The sequence below is a fragment of the Egretta garzetta genome, unplaced genomic scaffold (genome assembly GCF_000687185.1).
Source record: "Egretta garzetta isolate BGI_Z169 unplaced genomic scaffold, ASM68718v1 scaffold145, whole genome shotgun sequence".
NCBI lineage: Eukaryota > Metazoa > Chordata > Aves > Pelecaniformes > Ardeidae > Egretta > Egretta garzetta.
Window position 1 is genome coordinate 1,418,392 of NW_009259687.1, and position 20,465 is coordinate 1,438,856.

At 41.3% G+C, this 20,465-nt stretch overlaps 1 protein-coding gene across 1 annotated transcript in view; it reads left to right on the forward strand.

The window, feature by feature from the left end:
• EIF2B3 (eukaryotic translation initiation factor 2B subunit gamma) overlaps nucleotides 1-20,465 on the forward strand; it is a 100,210-nt gene that overhangs the window by 64,726 nt on the left and 15,019 nt on the right. Inside the window, exons 6-9 of the mRNA XM_035894191.1 lie at nucleotides 3,632-3,762; nucleotides 4,413-4,606; nucleotides 8,752-8,829; nucleotides 9,544-9,692. Of these exons, the coding sequence (XP_035750084.1) occupies nucleotides 3,632-3,762; nucleotides 4,413-4,606; nucleotides 8,752-8,829; nucleotides 9,544-9,692 (552 nt within the window). The remainder of the gene's footprint in view (nucleotides 1-3,631; nucleotides 3,763-4,412; nucleotides 4,607-8,751; nucleotides 8,830-9,543; nucleotides 9,693-20,465) is intronic.

A 20,465-nucleotide genomic window follows, 5' to 3' on the forward strand; every position in this document is an offset into this window, starting at 1 on the left:
TTTCTCTCCTATGGTGATCGTACTTGGTAAAGTTACAATCGTTTGACCAAGTATCTATTTTTGCACCGTAACGTTTTAGGTTTTAAATAAAATTAACCTTGAATATCCTAGGTTTATAATGTCTAGGTCTTGAGTCTACAGTCTTGTGGAGCTGACTGGAAATGACTGAGCTATTAGGTACATAGAATTTTCCACGAGGTTCCTTTGTTTTTAAAAATTTTCTCTTGAATTCCCAGCTGAGTCTTGCACAGGCACTATGAATTTTCGTCTGCCCCATTGTCTTCATTTCCCCACATATGCACTGTCTCTTGCCAATATCCCCCTTTGATGTGACCTGCTGTGGGAGTGGAGGATTCCATCCTAGATATAATCCTAATTTTTATATACTTAAAATGTGATCAGAATCGACCCCTTTCAAAATTGCTGCCATCTCCTGTTGTTTGTACAGGATTGAAGCCACATAAGGTGCTCCAGGGATTAGCCCCCCACCACCACCTTCCTTTACAAGCGGCAATTTAACACCACTCTCAATCTTCAGCTGTTTAATTGAAAACCTACTACTTTCTGTTGAGGTGAAAACAGACAGATGCCACATCAAAAATCAAATTTTGGGAAAAGAAAGATCACGAAAAAGGCTCATCGCTTGAACTGGAATTTATGAAAGCGTGTTTATTTTGGCAAATGTTTCTCAAAAGCAGGTTCATTTTTATCCTCTCTACCATCCGGATTTTCCTGTGAGGTGTCAGAACACAGTTACTCTGATTTGCCTTAGAATTGGATTTCTGCCAAAATTTTGTGTCCCTTCCCTCCTTCTGCCCACCTTAACACTTTCTTTCTCCTGGTCATAGTAGATTTTTCCTTATGTTGATCTCAGTGGGTATTCCATTGATGCTAAAGAAAATAACAGCTTAGAAACCAGGGTGATGGCAATTTTTAAAACGTGAAGGGAATAAAAAAAGACTGCTTTCTTCAGTATATGCAGTCTTACACATATTTCTTCTTAATATATGCACATGTAATTGAGGATTTGATTGTAAGAATTTTTAACACACTAGACCAGAAACGTTTTTGGTTTGTTTTCTTCTGAATCTAGGTTACAGGCTAGTTGGTTCTTCCAAACTCCTGCTATTTTTTTTTCTCTCTTGATGAAGGGTCTTCAGTCCTATCCTTCCTTTGATTTAAATTCCTTCCTAGTCCCAGCCAGATGTTTGGTTTCCTCTGCTGTTGACAGTCAGATAATATTCTCATGCTATCACTTCGTATATTCACATTTGCAAGATCTGTCACAAAAAATTCCCAAATTTTTGTCACTGAGTGCCCTACTGCGTATTTTTTAATACTTTCCAAAGGCAAATTCCTTTGATGTCACATATAAATTCTGCTTAACAGCAAGCAAAGGCAAACCTTCCTGTTTTTCCTTTTCCAGTAAGAAGGGTGTGTTTCTGGGACACATCTTATGGATGACCCAGAGATTTACTCCACCTTTGCTGAAGGAATATGGCTAGCACTTCAGAGAATTGCAGGAAAGCTTCAGGAGTTTGGCCAAGAAAGATTAAACCATCGAAAACCAGGCAAAACTTTGACTTTCCCCCTTTCCACTGCTTTCATTTCCTACTGTGTTGTGTTGTCCTCTGCATCAGACTATTTAAGACTGCCAAATACTTGGATATTTTATAGGTAATATATCTTATAAATGCCATAGCCAACCTCTGAGGGAAACACAGGATTGTCGGTTTTGGATGGAGTATAAAACCCAAGCAGGAAATCATTGCTGAATGGCACAGCTGCGGGCAAACATTGTAAGCTAGTAAACTGCCCATCTGCACAGCCACACGTGTGTCAGAGCGTGGGGCCAGGACGGCCATAGCGGAGCGTGCCTGTAAGCGGTTAGCAGGGAGAGATTTGGTGATTAAAGAATCAAGTGTTTTGCTTCATTAGTTCCTGAAATACAGCTATCTGAAGGTGATTCTAATGTTCTTTTCGAGAAGGAGGAGAGACTGAAGGCTAGAGCTTTTCCTTGCCTGTAATAAAAAATAAAAGCAGAATTTCAGATCTGGGAGGACGGAGGATGTGACACAACCTACAGTGGAGGACTGAAGGGAAGGTTTGTCAAGAAAAAGGAAAACACTGTATTTGTTCGTAGGGCTGAACTGGTGATCACATCTGAATCTTCCCATCAAAGTTAGAGGCAGGAAAGACTGTCTGTTTCACTATCATTGACCTGAACAGGAGCCTGGGTGGGTTATGAGCTGTATGTTTCTTCAAGTTTGAACTGTTTAAGATCCCCGCTGGCTAGAGATTTTGCCAACCAAAATCACTTTCAGGAGACTCATTCTAGTACTTTCCTTTTTAAATTTAATCTACAGTTAGTTTCTAGTTTTGCTGTCTTCCATTCTAAATAACTCCTCTTTCTTTGAGGGTTATCATTTGTTGAGTTCCTCTGTGTTAGTTCTCCCAATCCTTCCTCTGAAGTTTAGCACTTCCTCTTATACATGCCAAGTTTGAGTTCTTTTTCCGCATGATTTTCCCAAGCCCTTTTTTAAATAATCCACACTTCAGTAACTAAATGCAGATTGTTAAAATAATGAAACAACAACACTAAAGCTCTTTTAAGACTGCATCTCATACACTCCAATTTTAAAAACTATTGATTTGGGGTTTTTTTTCCAAATAGTTTATTGAAAAATAAAATTATCTTCCAGTGGTAAAAGTTAAATTACCAGGGCTATAATCCCATTGTACAGTAGATATTTGTCTGTGGGGCAGGGTTTTTCTTGATTCACTGTAATGTATAAATCAATGTAAGAGGAAAAATAATCTAGTGATTAGGGTCCTTGTTTAAGGCATAGGTGGCTTGGGGTCAAGTCCCTACTTTATCACAAACTCCTCATGTGATTTGTCTGCCTCCTACTATTGGGGTGTCAAAATGAATATAATGAAAGTTGAAATCTGTATGCAGGGAAGATGGGTGTATTGCCAGCTGAAGCCTTTGGGAACTTTTCTGTTGACTGATGTATTTTGGATTGGGGCACCTAAAGAGCGTGAAACTCTTGGGACCTAAACTTGTTAAAATATATTGATTTCTCTTGGTTAAAGAACTGAGTCCTCAAAATGTTCTTGATGTTTCATGTGAGCAGGAGGTAGTAATTAATGTCTATGTCATAAATATTTTAATTTAAGGATCAGATATTTCAGATATCCTTGAGCGTTTCCGGTTTTTTTGTCACAAAAAAAGGAGCTTCTTTGGTTTTTCCTCTATAGGAACTTTATTCTCTCTTTTCCTGTTAATTGATGCCACATAAAGTGGATTTCAGTTGTTGTTAGGATGTTGGTAGTGTTCTGCATTCCATCTGTACACAAGTATGAATTGCAAGGTGATGCCATATTAAATTATAGACAACTGTTAAAATATAGGGGAATTAGTTCTGAAGATGAAGCTTTTTCCTTATTTTGAATCTTCCTCATATTGCAATGCGTTAAGGAAGCATGTGACTAGTGGATCTTGGAGTACCTGGCATTTTGATTTGTTCTCATGAAAAATGTTCAAAATGTTTCATAATGTTATGCAAAGAAAATGAAGGCATGTAAGTTTTAGCATTCATGGACTTCGTGTGTGCTTCTCCTTCCCCAGGACAATCACATCTCTCCGGAGTGAACTGATTCCACATCTGGTTAGGAAACAGTTCTCTTCTCCTACATCATTGCAGCAAGTACTAGACAATAAAGAAGGCGACCAAAAGAAAAAAGAACAAGCATCATTAGGTCAGTACAAGTACCGAAGATTTGATGATGGTTTTAAAGCCCATGTGCTATAGCTGAATTACTGGGCAGAGTACAGAATTAGCCTGAAACACTAGTTTGGGGATTTTTTTTTTTCCTCTTATACTTCACGATAGCAAAGATTATACTAGATTTTTTTTTCAAACACTACTGTGCATTACATAAATATTTTTGTCCTCCCGTATTTTGGTGTAAATCGAGAGCAAATCAGCTAGGAGCTCTATATTGTTTCTTCTGGAATACAGTACAGGTAAATGCACTTTTGAAAATGTAGTTTTAGGAGGGAGTTCCTAAAATTGTGTATGACAGCAGACTAAGCTTTAACCTCCCTTGCACTAGGAACTGGACAGGATCTCAGATCTTGGAATTTATTTTTAGCATTTCCTCTGTCTCCTTGTATGACCTTGGGCAAAACACTGCATCTGTCCTGATCCCTTGGTTCCCACCTGCAGAATAAAAATAAGCACTTACTCACTACATGTGATAAAATCTGTTAATGATTGCTAGGTATCTAGCCATTCAGATGATGTGAGGCAAAGATTTCCTTTCACCAACAGTATTTTAATAGTATTCCTCCTCAGAAAGTATTTCATTAAATCCTGTCTAATTTCATGCATGTGTGTGTTCTCCAGACATTTATAGCTTCATAAAGGAAGATAATAGCTTGCTGAAACCTGCTCCAGATAACTCTTGTTGGAATGATCATAGAGGAGATATGAATGAATCTCTCGATGAAGGAAAACTGCGCTGCTACGTCCATATAATGAAAGAGGGACTGTGCTACCGAGTGAATACTCTTGGGTTGTATATTGAAGCTAACCGACAGGTGAGAAAAATACCGAACTGCCATGTGGGAATACAGCAGCAGTTTACGGGACACTTTAACCTCCAGGAGTGTCTCCCAGCGATATAGCTGAGGAGTGTGTGGGAATTGAACCAGTGCCATGTTATCTAGGCACATCACTCTACTGGTTGCTGGATAGGGACATAAGGCCAGGAAACAGTTCTGCCATTAATTTTCTCCATAGCTGTGATTTAGTTATGAAAACCCCCCCCCCACTCTTCTGGTTTTTGGGAGTGGCAAGACCTGCAGACAAAGAGCCAAGAAGCGTGGAAAATGAGACTGGAAGTAGTTTTGATAGATCATCTAATCAATGTCCTGCATGTCCTAAAAGCAAGATCAGTTCTGACTGGACTCTTCCTAACAGGTATTTGTCTAAGTGATAATGACAAAGGTATTAAAGATTTGCAGCGAGACTTAAACTACCCATGCATTCGAATTGTGTAATGCTTTCCATTATGAAAGAATTATTTTATGGACAGGTTCTACTGCAGTGGCACTCCAGGTGACGCAGCGGTGAAATGTTGATCTGTTGTAGCTTTCACTTTTACACTACTGAGTGTAAAGCTCATATTTTATGTAAAACTACATAAAATAAAAGTTCACAGGGGAGGATTAGAGAAATCCTGTACTAGCTAGTGAGCTGATGATTAAAAGCTTTAAATATGTTTGGGGGTTTGGGTTTGTTTTGGTTTTTTTTCTTTACTAAACTGGCTGATGCAATGTACAAGTTCTTACTTTGCTCTGCTAGTGATGAACTTTGTTGCCATCAGGCGTGAACAGTTTCCTCTCATTTTGAAAGACCAGTAGAGAGTGCAGTGGGGAAAGACTCAAGATAAGTGGGGCTGGGAGAGCAATAAGGTTGTATTGGGAATCCTGGAAGTGGTCACTGCCTTGCCTTTTATCTTAGATTGAGTTGATTTCTTTTCAATAAAATTAATGGATTAATTTATGCAAATTAGAATTGCAGCATGGCAGAGTGAGTTCACACACTGGAGGTTTTTATCATTGGTCCCTGTAGAGAAGCACAGAAATAGTGATTTGTTTTGCAGTTAGGGACATGAGGAGGAGAGGAGGGAGGCAGCACTGCTGTCAGAAAGGGAAAACTTTCCCCAAGAATATTAGGAACAAGTGTGCTCAAAGGGTTAACGGAGAACACTGCTTGCTAGGGGAAGTGCGTGTACATTTGGCAGCAGTCACTTCAGTAAAAAGTTATTGAGTTGAGCCAGTCAGACTCCATGTGGGTTTTTTGTGTTGGTTTTTTTTTTTTTTTAACCTAAATATTCTACATTTTGGTCAGTTCAGGAAATGTGTTTGCTCCTGGGTGGTACATAGAATTAGTGTTTTGAAATCACATTGGGGCCTTCAATGTTGAAAAGGATTTTCTTTGAATTTTTAACTTTTCTAGAATGGTAAAATTTCTAAGGGAACTATGTGGAGGTAAAACATAAAATGGAGCTTAATGAGGGGTTGTGAGAAAGGAGTTCCTTTTTTCAGTGCCACTGCATTTTGTTTCTCTTGCTAATCCTCATAAAAGGTACACATTTAATTTTATCGGCTTTTTTTTTTTACCTGTTTTGTTGGTCTCTAAGGAAGATTTTTGGTGTCTTGTTTGCTCTTATCTTTGTCTTCATAGACCAGCTTCTGAATCCCTGGCTGCAAAGCCAGGACCTATAACTTTGCTGTCCAAGAGGACAGACTCACAGAGCAGTAGCAGTCCAGTCCAGTAGCTGTGGGAAGGAATGGCATCCTAACCCATTGCCCTTCTGGTGAGGAAACACTTTATTCACATCATTTCACTTCCAGCTGAGTTTCTGGATGCCTGCAGCCTGTGTGTGGGCAGGTGGGTTCAGGAGGGAGTTATCTTCAATAGCAGGAAATAGTTTCTTTGTAAGATGAATTAAATCCAAACACATCTTAAACCTTCTCTTGACCCAGGCACTCCCTCTGACTCCTGCCCCCTATCTAACCTTCCTTTTGAGAGCAAAATGCTGGTAGCTTTCTTGGGTCACCCCTCAGGCTGCAGGGCTTTGCTCTGGCCAGTAAAATCCTTTATTTATTTCACCACACCACCTTTCCACTGAGGAGGGCAAGAGCCTTTCCTCATTTCTTTCCCTTCCCACAGAGCAACACTGGATAGTAGGAATCTTTCCAACCTATGCTGTAGGAATGCTTTGGTGTGTGTTCCTCTCTTGGATCTATCTTCTATGGGTGCCCAGCTATGTGTCAGGTGAGGACAACATCCCTTCACCAAAGGCATCATCCAGGTGGATTGGCCTAGCTTCTGGTGTTTTGATAAGCTGGTCATTTTCTGTAGTGTCTGCACCTTGGACCGAAGGATCTAACCTACTCTTGTTTTTTAAAAAGCAAAGAAAACACAAGTCTAGTGGGAAGAACCATCTTCAAGATGTAAAGAGCTACAGATGTGGAAATGTCTACAGGGGACAACAGACAGCCTGCAATGATAGCTGAGAGGTGCAAGCTCATCTGAGCTCATCTCATCTGAATGAAGCATTAACTGTGAAAATTCTTATCGTATGAAAAACAGCACTATTTATCCATCCTTGCATGTTGGAAGGGAAACGGGCTGGTCATATTATGAATAACCAAACAATTTCCTGCAAGTATCATCTCATTTGAGATCTTGAGATATTTTTTCTGATCTGAACCCAACTTCTTCAGATCTGTGGGATCTGCTTCTTGAGGTTCACTCCCTAGCCATCAGCTCTTGTTATCCCAGCTTTCTAAGGAAGTTGTTTTACACAATCATGCTGTATGGCAGTTCCTTTATAGACGCTTTGGAAATGGCTGGCAACTCTCAGCCAAATTTAACAGAGCAATAGAGATCTCAAAGATAAACTTTCCTAAGAGTTTTGTAAAAACAGGTGCCTGGGTAGAGAAAAGAGAGATTTCATGAGTGCCTCTTCCTCCCTTCAGGCAAACCCAGTGACACCATCTCTGTGCTGAGGCTCCAGTTGACCTCCCACGTGGACAGCCAGTGCATACATCCTGGCTGGCCAGCACCATGTGTAGAGCTCCGCACCAGCCCCAGCACATGCTGCCTCATACTCAGGCATGTGATTTGCCATGACACAGACCTTGTTGCACTCATGCATCACTTTGCCACCTTCTGTATCTCCAGTGTTTCTTTGACTGCCATCTCTGTCCTACCAAGATGCATTGTACATTGCATCACCGCGGCAAGTAACTCTGTATAGCACTGTGTCTGTGCATTGCTGCAAGACGCCCACCTCCCCTGAAATCCCCATCCATGCTGTCATCGCCTCTTCTGTGGTGTGTGACCTTGGCCCCAGCCTGATGCTGGGAGATGCAGAATGCCTCAGGCTGCTTTTTCACCCAGAAAGGGAGGAATGATGGAGTGACATCCCATCCTCCTACAACGCTGGCTCCCCTTTCTTTTCAGGAGTCAGTTCAGAATTACTCTCCATGGATTTGTTCTTGGCTACCTTTTGGGCCATGTCTCTCTCTATTACCATCGCTGCTTTGTCTGCTTATCTAACACCTGCCTTCCCTCTGTCAAGAGCCTTTTCTTCTGCAGCTTTTTACCATCTGGAATAGCCACTTGATCAGCTTCAGTTTCTTTCTCCTTAAATACCTGAAACTCTTTTTTTGTTGCCTGTACCTCAGCATGCTACCTTATTGAGTGGGCTAAACATAGTCCTCTTTTTATGCCAGTTTACTGGTTTACATTTGATACTACTTGCTTCCCTCTCACACATTACTGAATGGTGTAAAACATGTTAAGCTGCATTTGAAATGGCAGATGCTGGACATTGTAGTAATGTACAGGATGTCACTGTGTTCAGCTGGAGCCAGCCCGCTTGCTGGTGACGATCCACTGCTTGTCCACAGGTGGGAAGCTGAGCTGAGAGGAGACATGCAGTGCACTGCAGTGGAAGTGTACCTGTCTCCTTACAAAAGAGGAAGATGATAAACCACATGTATCTGGTTGCAAATTTAAAATGCAGGAACTTATGTTTTCCTTTAAGTTAAAATGTTTATGGTAGATGCACTAGTGCAATGGAAAGCAAAGCCATCTTTGAGCTGTTGATGTAACATGTGGGTACAGCACAGTCCTGTTAACTTGTGATGTGGGTTTTTCCATACAGGTTCCTAAGCTATTGCTTAATCTGGGTCTGGAAGAGCCACTGGTTCATGGGTCTGCACAGATCACTGACAGAGGCATGGTAAGTATTCTCGTTCCCCATGTCTGCTCTTTCAATACAGTCTGCACGCCCTTTGCTTCAAGAACTGCTTCCTAAAATTCAGTCCCACTGTTGGAACTCAAGCTGAGTTCTGAAGTGTGGAATTACAGTGTAGGTGATACAGCCCAGAGTGTCCTCGTAGGCTTGCCCATGGGTTCCTGACTTTCAATCTCTGTCTTTAAAAATGTTTGATAAAAATTCTAGCTTAATCCCAAGTCAGACACTGCAGTCTCTTGTTCCCTAATGGCAGTTCATCGTAGTTGAGCAGTTTGCCTCCCAAAAGACATCAGACTCAGAAGGGGTCAGCATCTTAGCGTTGCTTCTTGCTAAAGCATTTTGGTTGAATATCAGCTTCAAGCCTCCTTTTCACAGGTCTCACTGGGCAGATGTTAGTGAAACCAGTAAGTACCAGCAGGAGTATTCTTACCATGCTTGCTTACTGCATGAGGCCTACAGAGACTGACCAGCTAATGGAGTTTTACCAAGCTAACAGACCTTGGGAGGACTGTCCAACTGTCTGCCTATGAGATGGCCCCCAAATTTCTAGGTATTTCCTCTGCCAGGGATCCCTAAGGGTAGAGTAGGGTACACTTTGTTGATGAGTGCTTGAGATGTGCTCTTTGGAAGAGGTGTATGGAGAGCACATATCAGAGAGCTCCAGATACTTTTGCCAGTTTCCATTCTTTTCTTCCCTAGGTTGGATCAGACAGCATCATTGGGTCATCCACACAAGTGGGGGAGAAGACATCCATTAAACACTCCATCATCGGCAGCATGTGTACCATAAAAGACAAAGTTAAGATAACAAACTGCATCATCATGAATTCTGTTACAATTGAGGAAGGGTATGTCACCTCTTTGTATCTTGGTCCCCAAAATTTGCAGTTTCTTTTTCTAGATAGATTCTGAGTCAGTAATTTTTGTCCTGTAAGCAATCCTGAGCCAGAACAGTTGATCCCAGGGGGGGTGTTTCTAAAGACCGAGTCAGAAATAAGTCTTTATAAACAGGCTACAAATGCACAAATAAAATGAATTAACGAGGAAGCTGCAGTTCTGGAACATACATTTCTTCTTTTCAGAGGAGATTATATTGTCTTCAGGATGTGTAAGTTAAGCGGATGTATGAGTCTGTATGAGCTTGTGTGTCATCCTTCCAAGTTTTATTTTAGTGTCTGGATCTATGAGTATACCCAAAACATTTGAGGCAGGAAAACCTATTTTGAAGCGATACACTTACCAACTAGACATGTTCTTACCACCTTTGAACACAACGATTTCACCTAAATGTCATTTTCTTTGGGCCTTTTTTGTCATCTTGCAGCTTTACTTTACCATTGCATATGCTGAGTAATAGAATAAATGAATAAACTTTTCAAAGAGAAAATGTGCCAGCTAGTAGAGGTTTCCCATGCATTAAAGACACTAACTAAATAGGTAGCCTTGAGCTGTTCATTTCCAAATGTGGGAAAAGTGGCCTATCTGTAATTGTTGATGTCTGCATGCCCCCATCTTTCCATACATGCTGGCTTCCTGTGGATGTCAGTGGAAAGGAAACTGCTGATTGAGTCTGTGCAGGCCTGTATAAATTCCCTGCTCCTTCATGGCTTGAGGTTTGCTTAGGGCCTCAGGAAAAAGGCCAAACTCTTAAAAAATGCCAAGTTGGCTCTGAAAGTTGCATATCTGAAAAACAAAAAACCCCAAAGGATGTGGGGTCTATGGAGGGTACTACTGTTACATAACTAAATTACAGGTAAGTATGGTACCTTACTGCCAAGTGTTTGTCTTTAATAGAAATCCACAGTAATTTCAAGCACATCATAAATCAGAATTCCGTGGAGTATAGAAAATAGCTGGTTTCCAGTTCAATCGCAAATGGATCCAGTATGGCTGTATCACAAGCACTGCTGTCATAAGAAGTACCAGAACCTCTCTCATTTGATCATAAGACCCTCTGTCATTTTGATTAATGAATTGATGCCACAGTCATAATGGTATGGTTTTGCATATGAGGTGAGCAGCTCTACCATTAAATCACAGAGGCAGCTAAGTGTATAAATAGTGATATTTTTATAAAGAGTCCCAAATCAGCTTGTGTTTGTCTGCACTGGTATATAGTAATATTCTCCTCTAAATCCTATATCAAGCTCAGAGTCATTATCTTAAGCATTCCACAGAACTCCATTAACATCATAAAGATGGTGATATACTATTTTTTTTAAGAGGGAAAAATTAACTTTTGGGGTAATATTTTTGTGATTTTCTGGAAAACAATGTCATCCTTGGTTACTCTCAGTGGAAACAATGTAGCCACCATTGAGTGAAAAACCTCACAGTCCCAGGGTTTTTACCCCTTTAGCTGCTCTATGGTTACTGCACACTGATGCACTGGAATCAAATTTGTAATTATTCCTCTGCAGCCAGAATGAAGATTATAGACCGTGGAGCTTTATTTCAAAGCATACTGTAATTCATATTGTATAGATCTGCACAGATACTGAGCTGATAAACTATTTCTTACTGCATCATGGTAAGTCTTAAGATTAGAGGAGTATGAAGTCATGCATACACAGGTAGCGAGATACAGAAATATTCTAGCTGCTGAGTTTTGCTGAAAGAAGTCCTGCTTATAACTTAGTGAAGAATTTCTATGTATTTTGACCCTCTTTAATGACTGATTAAATCTGATAGATTTTTGTTAAAATGCTAATGATTCTTACACATGTTGATGGATCCATTTGCAACAGGTGGATAAATTATATGTGTTTTTGCTTTAAACTCTCCACAATGGACAACTACTCTTTACAAACACCTCTTCTCCCAAGTGTCTCTAAAATATCTCAGGCTTTATCTAATCACCAACTTCGGAAAACATCTTGGGGCTTTTCTTGGAAAAGTGTATGTTGGCTGATATGGGTCAAAATGAGCATAATGAAGTGCCTTTCTAGATCTTTAGTGAAGGTCTAATTAATTTTTTTGTTGCATAGCAAATGCCTGACAAGTAAGCCAATTTTAACTCTGTCTAAAGTATTGTGTATTAGAAACTTCTGGAATTGCACTGAGAAGTGGACAAAAAACTGTGTCATTTAAAGAGTACACATTTTAATGCTGACAGGAGCAGCTCCACCAAACTAATGGGCGACTATATTAAAGCCCTAGTTAATGAGTGGTAACTGAAAGCTAGTCCCAGCAGCATTCACTGCAGTTATACCAGCTTGAAGCACTAGGTTGAGAAGACTGCAGAAGGGCACATATTATGGAAAAGACAAAGCTGTTTAGATAACCCAGAGAAGAAAGAAAGATTGGGTAAATCATTTCTGAAAGTCAGGAGGCTGGGAACAACCAAATGGAAAAATTGCTCCGCATTCTAAGTTCATTTATCAAGAGCTATGATTATACATGGCACTGCCTTGGTAATTGCCTTACCACTTACATCACCTCTAGCTTCTCTGGGTTGAATCTTACTTTTCTTTTTTGTTTCTTTTTTGCCCCATCTCAGCTTGAAAAGTGATCAGTAGCTTCAGCTCACTATGTCAATATAGAGAAAAAAAAACAAAAACCAAAAAAACAGATCAAAAAGTTTTATCTCTTGATGGTTTTCCTGTAATGTGATTTGAGGATGCTGCGCCATAGTTCCTGCAGCTTCAAGATCCACAAATTACATCTCCAAACCAGAAAAAGGTTTTGAATAGCCTCACCACATTTGATACCAGCTTCTGAAATGAATAAATAGATTCTTTCTGGGCAGATGGGAATACCACAAGGTGCTTAGAACAGAACTAGGTTCATGTTGTTAGGCTGTGGTTGGCTTATTATTGGAGAAACAGAGGTTATGACCTAAACGATGATGACCTTCCCAACTGAATGGATCAAGGAACTGGAGTTAGCTTGGACAGTGCCATTGCATACTGTTTGCAAATTATGATCCGTTCTCCAGCAATGGGTGGTGTGTTCGATGCTCTAAAGGACCAGTAGCAGGGTTTTTTGTTTTCCCTGGTGCATAGGGCTTCTGTTATGCTATATATGACTCCTGTGAAGTGATTTGAGTAGATGTGAATCCCCCCTTAGAAGAGATTACAGGGGAATAAAGAAGTTCATAACACGGGCAAAATAAGTGGTAGTCCTTTCTTAATGTGTTTCCCACTGTGCAGCTAATTCTTCCATCAATGAGACAATAAAATAGTGAAGATTACATATGTGCTGAATGATGGACATACTTGACCAAGCTGTGAGGGATGTAATTTATACAACAGCGCAAGTGCTGAGAGATGCTGACTGCCCAGGTGACAGGCTGCAGCGGGGAAACGGGTCTTGTTTCCCTCTGGACGGCTCCCCAGAGCTCAGTGACAAATGATTGCACTGAGTTACATAGTTGGGGAAAATCTACTAATCGAGCTGAAATTGTAGGTCATTGGAAAACTTTGTATATCTGAATGCTCCTGCAGTAGCTGTACGTGTCCTCAGTCTCTACAGTATCTTGAGGCTGCCCCTTCTGTTTGTTCTGGTTGCATTAGAGGTGGTGCAGTACAACGGGGACCCTGGATTCCTACGTCTTTGGTGCAGGAGTCCCCTCATTATAGCTTGCCTGCAAAGGAGCAGTCTGTAGCACTGGCAGACTGGCTGAAGCTGGTTATGTAGGGAGATTGTGCCACTTGCAAAGGAAAAGTGATGTCTCTGATACATCAGCTTCACCCTGATATCTTCATAGAACAGAAGTCACTGCTGTTGGGGCTTGCAGACAATCTCACAACTCATTATGCTGATTGGAACGTGATCACTGTGTTTCATTTGGTATACTCAGGCACACTTAGCTTCCCTGAAACAAGACTTAGATACGGGTGGATTAATTCAGCTTCAGGTTCCTGTTTTGGCAGTTGGTGGTCACTTTGTTGGGGTTTTTTTCAAACATCAGCTTTATTTTTACCAGCCTTGTAGTTTTACTCGCGTTGTTAGCTTCTGGCATCAGGAATTGTCTAATTGCTCTGGTCATACAGGACCTTGTGCTCAAGTGCTCTGAGCATTACAAATAATATTAACAGGAAAAGCATGTTGAATCCTTTATTCCGTCCCTGCAGATTTCGAAATCTCTTGTTTGTTAGTAAAACTATCTCAGTGTATACACTTACTGAAAGGAGCTTGGCCATTTTGTCATGTGCAGAGTATATCTTTCTTCCTTGGTCATGGAAAATGAATGTTTCCCTGGGAAAGATTCAAGAGATGGAACTGTAGTAGGGGAAAAAAAAAAATCTTTGGACTACTTAGAGGTTAGTTGACGAGGCAAGCATGAAAAGCACGGATAAATATCAAGTCCACACTAAGCCATGCATTGAAATGGTCTTGTTGACATGCTGGTAGTCAGTACCCCATAGGGGGTCTGTGGCAGATTTAGTTGCTGAAATGAAGTATTTTGCTATTTTTCTTTTTTCCAGAAATATAGGAAAGCAGTATGCTTCAAATTATGTTTTTATAGAAATCATAAATAGGCTGCTGTGATTATCAGAGGGGGTGACAGGAAGATGCAAACGGCTCAAGATTTGCATCAAGATTTCACCTCCACAGCTAGGAAGTACCAGATCTTCACAGAGTAACCAAGGAAGCTCAACCTGTCTCACCTAGAATTTTATCAGAAAAACTGAAAAAAGGTAAATTAAATGTCTTGTCATCTGCCTGGCACAGGCCAGAGAATTTTAAGCAGTACCTGCTGAGTTTAACTCAGCAGCTGTTGACTTTAAAAGATGGCAATCTTCTTTGAAAACCATGAACAATTTGAGGTCTATCAACCACGTTGGAAAACTATTCCAGTGTTCATTTTATTCTCCCTAACTCTTTCCATTTTTAATGTGTAGACACACACTTCTGATCCTGAGTGGTTTACAGTCTGCAGTCAAAGATGCTTCACGTGGCAGAGAGGCTTGCCAGCGCAGGTGTAATTTGTGGGATGTGGAATTGCAAGCTCGGAAGGGCAGGTACTGCCTTCCTTTGGTATTTGCATTGCTGACATTTAACAGTTCTCTGGGTGGAACTCTGCAAGGTTCCCCCTTTGATTGTACAACTGCTGTCTCTCATGTGGATATACTTTGGTGTGATGTCTCAGAAGAGTCCTTGCTGCTAAATTCCTTAAGCTGTATCCCAAACTGTGAATAGCAGTGAGAGAAAGAGAGGGTTCCTTCCAGAAAGGCGTTTGCAGCAGAGAGTTGCCAGATGGCCTGATGCAGTGGGCAGTCTCAGTTCAGGAACCTTAAGACTGGGATTGCAGATGGGACTTAGTTTATCGTGCGTTTGTGCAGGGGCAGGAGCTATTGAACAGTAACCTCATCTTGTTGTGTTTGTAAAGCTTATAGCATGTTGTCAGAACTGCATAAAAAACACACTACCCAAAGAGAGCTGTGAAATTCCCCATATGACACTGCTAAGGTTACCTTTTGGAAAGGGAAGGGGTTAAAAAGACAGGCAGATATGTTTCAGGTCAGGCTGCACATGATGGCAGCAAACTGCAAAGCATTAGGGAACTTGGAATGCAAAGGAGGTGACACCCGAGCACTGCAGGTTATGAAAACTGCAAGGAGGTGACGTGAATATTGAGGACAGAGGGAAAGTTAGATGAGTCCCATGGGGAGATATGGTAAACCTTGGGGAGTTCTGAATCCCTGGGCAGAAAGAATAGGCTGGATTAAAAATTTGTTTGAAGGACTAAAGTACCCAGATTTGTGGAGGAAGGACTGGCACTGAAAATGCTATGTCAGCCAAAAAGAGCATCTTCCTTATTCAGTCATATGAAGACTGTAAGTTATGTGTTGGATTTTGTTAAAGGTGAAGGTGTTCTGCCTACCAGTGTGAAAGTAGATGGTACAGATGCTGTAACGTTACTCATTGAGGGGACTGGAGAGAGACCACATGTGACTGGTTAAAGGCTACTCCAGTTTACCACATGTCTCCAATTTATTGCTACTTTCTATGAGAAAATGTACAAAGGAAGAAAACAACAAGCAAGCCGAGCTGGATTGACTACTAACTGCAGATTGATTGTGAAGTTTATTGGTTGTTTCCTCAATAGTGCCAAATCAGCACCTGATGTAGAAACAGTTAGTGGTTTGAAGAAAGTTCTAATTAAAACCAGGATGGAATTGAGCATTTATAGGGGTTCAGCACATAAGTAGTCTTTTTTCCCTTGGATAATGGCAGTACAAAGGAATGATTCTATTGCCAAGGCAACATTTTTTGAAATTGTAAAGTATATTTTACAGCACATTCCCTCATGAGAAGGAATGAGGAGATGAAGTTGTTTCCAGCACCATAGCTTGCAAAGCTGGAAATAAAGATTTGCTTATGCTGGGATTCCCAAACATTTTGCATTTTGTACCGTTTTTTAAGACAGCTGTTGTCTTCCGCACACTTTGTCTCACACCACCAGTTGCCCCCCTGCCCGATGCCAACCCTAGGAAGAAGAATGAGTTTAGAACAGGTATCACAGGAAGCACGTGGGAAGTGAGAACATGATTCAGGAAAAGCACATGCTCAGCTTAAATGTATGGATAAAGTGTATATGTGGATAAAGTATATCATGGATATGGATAAACATGAATGTAAGAAAAAGCTAGGTATAGTCCTTGCCTGTAAAAAGGGCCCTTGATTACATAGCCATTATGTTCTGTCCTTTCTGTCACACCTCTTGGTTTTAAACTGTAAACATTTTTGGCCAGGAACCATAATTTTCATTCTACTATTTAATTCAATGCACATGCTGTGTAAGATACTAAATAGAGACAACCTCTGGCTGGCAGAGTTTGCTTTCAGGAAGATAAACTGAAGAAGAGAGGGCAAGCTAGGAGAGCAGTGAGCAGGAAGCGGCTGAGCTACTCGCAGGGCTACTTTTCAGGTACTTTCAACTGAAGTAAAATTCGACTGTATCTAATGTATTTAGGATATTTCTCATATAGTACCTGTTATCTTGTGAGTGTCTGAACTATTATTACTAGCAGCTCCACAAAAAAAAAAAAAGTATTCTTCTGGCTAGCTTCCTGGTACATCAATCTGTCTTAAATAAATCACCTGTTCTTTTATCTCAGATGCAGATGTTGCCCTGATAGCACAGGGAGCTCTTCCCAATTTTCCAAACATCTTGTATATCACATGTTGAACTTAAAGCACAGATCAGCTCTGAAAAGTGGCATTTTAAAACATCTCCTCTCATGCTGCTGATCTGCTTCTTCAGGTGGCCAGGGTTATGTCTGACTTCAGAGCTATAAATAAGCTTCTGCCTCCTGCTAGCCACATGGGTCTAATCGAAGAAGGGTATGGAGATTTTCACAAGCAACTGATTGCTGTTGGGTTTTCATGGGAATCTGAGTGTTTCTGGTGCTCTTGACAATATTCTCCAATCTGGGTATGGAAAAGGAAGACATTATCACACTGTGCCAGAATCATGCCTGTAAGTTCCTTAGGGGACCATGGGGTTGAACAGTCCAGCTTAGCTCTAAGAAGCCAGGCTCAGTTTGTAAGGGTGACATTTAGAAAATCCTTTTCCTTGTCAACCTAGCCCATATGAGGTGGAAGTTGGTTTAACCAATACTGTCCTATGGAGAGCTACAACTCTCAACCTAGAATTGCCCTTGAAAAACCCCAAAGTGTCTTTCTACTGTGTGTGCCCATTACCCCGCTCAGTCTGACTGTGCCAGCTAGTGAGCAAGTAAAGCAAACCCAGAGATGGGAGTGAACATGAAATTTTTCTGCTTTGTTACCTTCACATAGACATTGATAGCTTTTCCCAGGCATCAGCTGAATGTCTGTAAAATCGCGCAGGACATGGCCCTCCCACTCTATGCAAGAGAATCCAGAGGGAGGTCAGTTTTCCTGCATGTGGGGGTTTCTGGTATAAAACTCCCTGCAGTGTACTTTTGCTGAAGTGTGCAAAACCAGGCTTGCAGCTACATAAAAGGCCACCAATTTGTTTGTTCCAAGATCAGCTGGATTTAACTGAAGTTTCAGAGGTGAGGCACAACCTTCCAGGCGACCTCCCCCTGCAGCCTAAGTTTCACTTAATAAAACACATTAAGGTAGGTTTGAGGCAATCCTTTAAGGTCAGTTGAACTTTCACTGGAAAATACGAGTGCTGGCAAGTAAATGCAATATGTAATGCAAAATGTTTAGGGTGTGGGGAAGAAGCGTAAAGGAGCCATACCACAGTGATGAGCTTGGCTAGAAAAGAGACATGAAACAAGTTCCTTAGCGAAAACACCCTCAGAGACGGGTGAAGAATTTAGGGGCCTTGGTAGAATGTTTTTGTTACCCCCAAGGGGAAAAACAGGAGATCAAAGCCCAAATTCACTTAAGAATGCTGGCTTTGAAATGTATCTATAAATTATAGCACGTACTGCTGGCATCTATTGTAGTCTTTGGTATTTACTTGTGTGTAGAACATGAGATTCACAGTGCCCTGCGTTGTGTGTAAAAGCGTGCTGGCGTAAAAATGTGTTAGTGTGTAAAGAGCGTTGGGGAAGGCAGCATATTGGATTCTCAAGTTTCCTAGTAGTTTTTTTGCCTCTCCTCTGTTTTCCCCATGGTCTTTGTGCATCATCCCCCTGATCGTGTGTCCCAGCCACCAACTCACTGGCTCATGGGGGATTCCTTGAGGGGTTGCTGGTAGGTTTTAGAGCTTTACCTGCCTCCTTGCCACCTCTCAGTGTTATTAAGGTGCCTGTTGTGGCTGTTATCTTCTTGGTCAGGGCAGAATGGGATGTTGCTCCCAGGGGAATCCACAGCTGTTACCCCTCAGTCAGCAAAGTAGCTGCCGAGGCATGTCACCCTTTGCTTTTAACTCCTGAATCAGTCTCTCCATTTCGTAGCTCATCTGGAGGAGCAAGAGACCTGATTTCTTGGCATGGCAGAGCATTACCAACAGGGTGTCCTAAGCCTTGTGCTCCAGGCTCTTTCTTCCTCTTGAGTGTATAGTTTTAAGCGTTGCATTTTAGACACCTCATTTGCTTTGCTGCCCAACAGAGATTATGTCGGGGGTTTGGCACAATTGGATTAAACTACCAGAGCTGGATAACTTCCACTGGCATTTCAGGAGATTTGCTGTAAGGCAAACCTGTGACATTCATACCTTCCTAAGCTTGCACAACTAGGGCAAGAGCTGCAGTTGAGGTCTTGACCTCAGTTACTTAAGCCCCTTTCTCCCAGGAACGTTCATCACTTTAATCACACAGTCCTAAATAATCAGTGGGTAGCCTGTAATTAGGGGGTTGTGTCTTGGACTCCTGCAGCCTGCTCCCGGTGTGCTGAGCGCTGCGTATTTTGATTTCCCGTTCCCCCAAAGGATGTTTGATCTCAGATTTACACTTCAGAAAATTAAAAAGGGTACAGCACCTCAGTCCCCTGGCAATCTTCCTGCTTTCAGTGGTAGCTGCCTTGCTTTTCCTAAGTATCGCAGTGCTGCAGCGATTGACACACTTGATTTAAGAGTTTGATTTATAGACTGATACTCCGGCTGAAAGTCAGCAGTTCCAGGGCTGCATAAATCAGCCTGTCTCTGGGACTAATACTTCCTTATTTATAATTTCGACAGGAGATGGAATTCTTTCTCGATTCTTTACATTTCTTTCAGATGTAATCGACCACCCTGTCCTTTGGTTTAAAGCTATGTGACTTTGCCACAAATAGAGGGAGGGGAAAGTAAGCCGAGTCCAGGAATTGCTGTGCTATAAAAGCTCCATATTGTATGCTCTTGGACTTTGCTTTCTCCCAGCTTCCTTCAAGCCCACACAAGAGATGGACTTGAGGTTTTTTGGCTTTCTTCCCCTCCCCCCTCCCTCCATACATACGCTGACCTTTTAGAAAAATAAATAAAAGATAAAGAAGGACCTGGAATGTTGCAGAATGTGTGTACATTTTGCTCTCTGTTGTTTTCTGCTGGGATTAGTTGTTTACAATGGGGGAGAGAGGGAGGGCAGAGGAAGGGAGGTCTGTGGCCTTAACTGAAATTAGTGGCATTTCAGAGTGATCTTGTTAGGTGGTCTGCAGTTTAAAGACCTAAATCCTTGTAATCCCCCCATGCCTCCTTGGCCAATACTCCTTTTGCTCTTGTTCTCTCACTTTCAAAAAAAACCCACCCCAAAGTCAGCCTCTCTTGTCTCTCCGATACAGGCACGTAACATACACGCATGCACGCGTGCACAGACACAGACGTACACACACACTCTCTCTCATATGCTTCCATTTGCACGTTGTACCTGTATAACAAATTAATGTCTTAGCTACATCTGTTCCCACTACAGGACTGGGCTTGTAAAATGCTCTCTCCAGAATGCAGACGCACACTGAATATTTTTATTTATTTTCTGAAAAACACCCAGCTGCCAGACTTTCAGTTTGTGATTACACTTAAAACAAATTCAAATTGAAATTTCAGCCATAAATCAAATGCCCCAAATTAGTTCCTCTTGTGGGTTTGAACATGCTTTTTGGATTTTAAGGTCAGAAGATATCCGTTTTCACTGTGCTGAAAAGTTTAAAAATATGCTACATTTTTGGAAAAAAAAATATGGTTTGGATTATAAAGCAGTACATCAAATGTGTGCGTATGCACACACACAACAGTGTCGATGAAGCTGGATGCTGTGGGA